This window comes from Myotis daubentonii, chromosome 9 (genome assembly GCF_963259705.1).
Source record: "Myotis daubentonii chromosome 9, mMyoDau2.1, whole genome shotgun sequence".
Classification (NCBI taxonomy): Eukaryota; Metazoa; Chordata; class Mammalia; order Chiroptera; family Vespertilionidae; genus Myotis; species Myotis daubentonii.
This window is the reverse complement of record NC_081848.1, coordinates 51,976,075-51,977,361: the sequence shown is the minus strand read 5'-3', so window position 1 is coordinate 51,977,361 and position 1,287 is coordinate 51,976,075. Positions and strand designations below refer to the sequence as shown.

General features: G+C 34.5%; 1 protein-coding gene across 1 annotated transcript; it reads left to right on the top strand.

The window, feature by feature from the left end:
* The first annotated feature begins 239 nt into the window (after window positions 1-239).
* On the top strand, window positions 240-689 carry LOC132240995 (parathyroid hormone-like). Its single transcript, XM_059708969.1, has 2 exons — window positions 240-325; window positions 443-689. Exons 1-2 carry the CDS (start codon window positions 240-242, stop codon window positions 687-689), a joined length of 333 nt encoding a protein of 110 aa, XP_059564952.1.
* Window positions 690-1,287: the final 598 nt, after the last annotated feature.

The window sequence follows — 1,287 nt, the reverse complement described above, 5'->3', positions numbered from 1 at the left end:
TGTCTCTATCTCTCTCTTCCACTCCCTTTCTTTCTGAAATCCATAAATATATATTTAAAAACAAAAAAGAAAGAGCCCGATTCCAAAAGTCCTCCATGAAAACGAATGCAATTAGTTGCTGTACCACTATGTGTACAGTTCTGTAGTTATAAATGTAAACTGCTAAAGTTAATTATATAGTGTGGAATAGTAAAAATATTTTTCAAATACCTGCCTTTTGCTTTTTCTTTTTAGTGAAGATGATGTCTGCAAAAGAAATGGTTAAAGTAATGATCGTCCTGTTTGCAATTTATGTTTTCGCAAAATCAGATGGGAAACCCATGATGTAAGTACCATTTCTCGTTTTGCAGGGTGAGGACTTGGGGATTGGATTTTTAGGGATGCCTTTCTGATGGGAAGAGGAGAGCTAATGGAGTGGCTTCTCTGTTTCTGTTCCCGACAGAAGGAGAAATGTGGCTGAAATACGGTTAATGCATGACCTGCGTCAACTTCTGATCAATAAGGCAAGGCGGGATTGGCTATGGAGTTTGTTGGCGAGAGTTAACATGGCAGGTTCTATAGTTCCCAGGGATGTTTCCAGGAGGTCTCTAAGAAAGGAAGACAATGTCCTGTTTGAGAGCCATCAAAAACGCCTTGCAGAAGCAGACAAAGCTGATGTGGACGCAGTAACTAAGGTTAAATCCCAGTGAAAACACATGTATCAGAGCACTGCTTCAGTCAGCCGAGAGCAACACTATTACCTGCTGCTAATGTTTCCACCCTCTATTATGATTACCAAGCACCAATATTTCTAATATTACCAAACTTTATATGTAATCCATTGCTAGCCATGATAGCTATCATTTAATTGATTATTTTGATTTTATTTTTATTCAAGAGTCTTTTAATTATTCTCTTTCTGTGCCAGGAGGGCTGCTTATTCTTTTTAAAGTATGTATTGCATAATTTATAAAAGAATAAAATTGCACTCTTTAACTTCTCATCTTTCAATGCAAAATAAAATTTAATGTTCATGATTCTAAAAACGTGAAGTAAAGAATTTTTTATTTGTTATAAAAATATCTTTTTGGTTATAGGTAATACCAACATGTTTAAATGAATCATGACTAGGAAGAACAACAGAAAATGGTTTTATTTCCAGTTTTATTGAAAAATAATGGACATACATCACTATATAAGTTGAAGGTGTACAACATGATGGTTTGATTTCACATATATTGTGAAATGATTATATGTTGAACACCATTCTTTTAGTAATATTATCAAAGTACCAGGTCCCCAAATCTT

Excerpts from the sequence above, each read along its gene's own strand:
- LOC132240995 (XM_059708969.1), top strand. The coding sequence starts at position 240 with ATGATGTCTGCAAAAGAAATGGTTAAAGTAATGATCGTCCTGTTTGCA. Across the intron at positions 326-442 it reads TCAGATGGGAAACCCATGAT|AAGGAGAAATGTGGCTGAAA; the intron begins GTAAGTACCATT and ends TGTTCCCGACAG.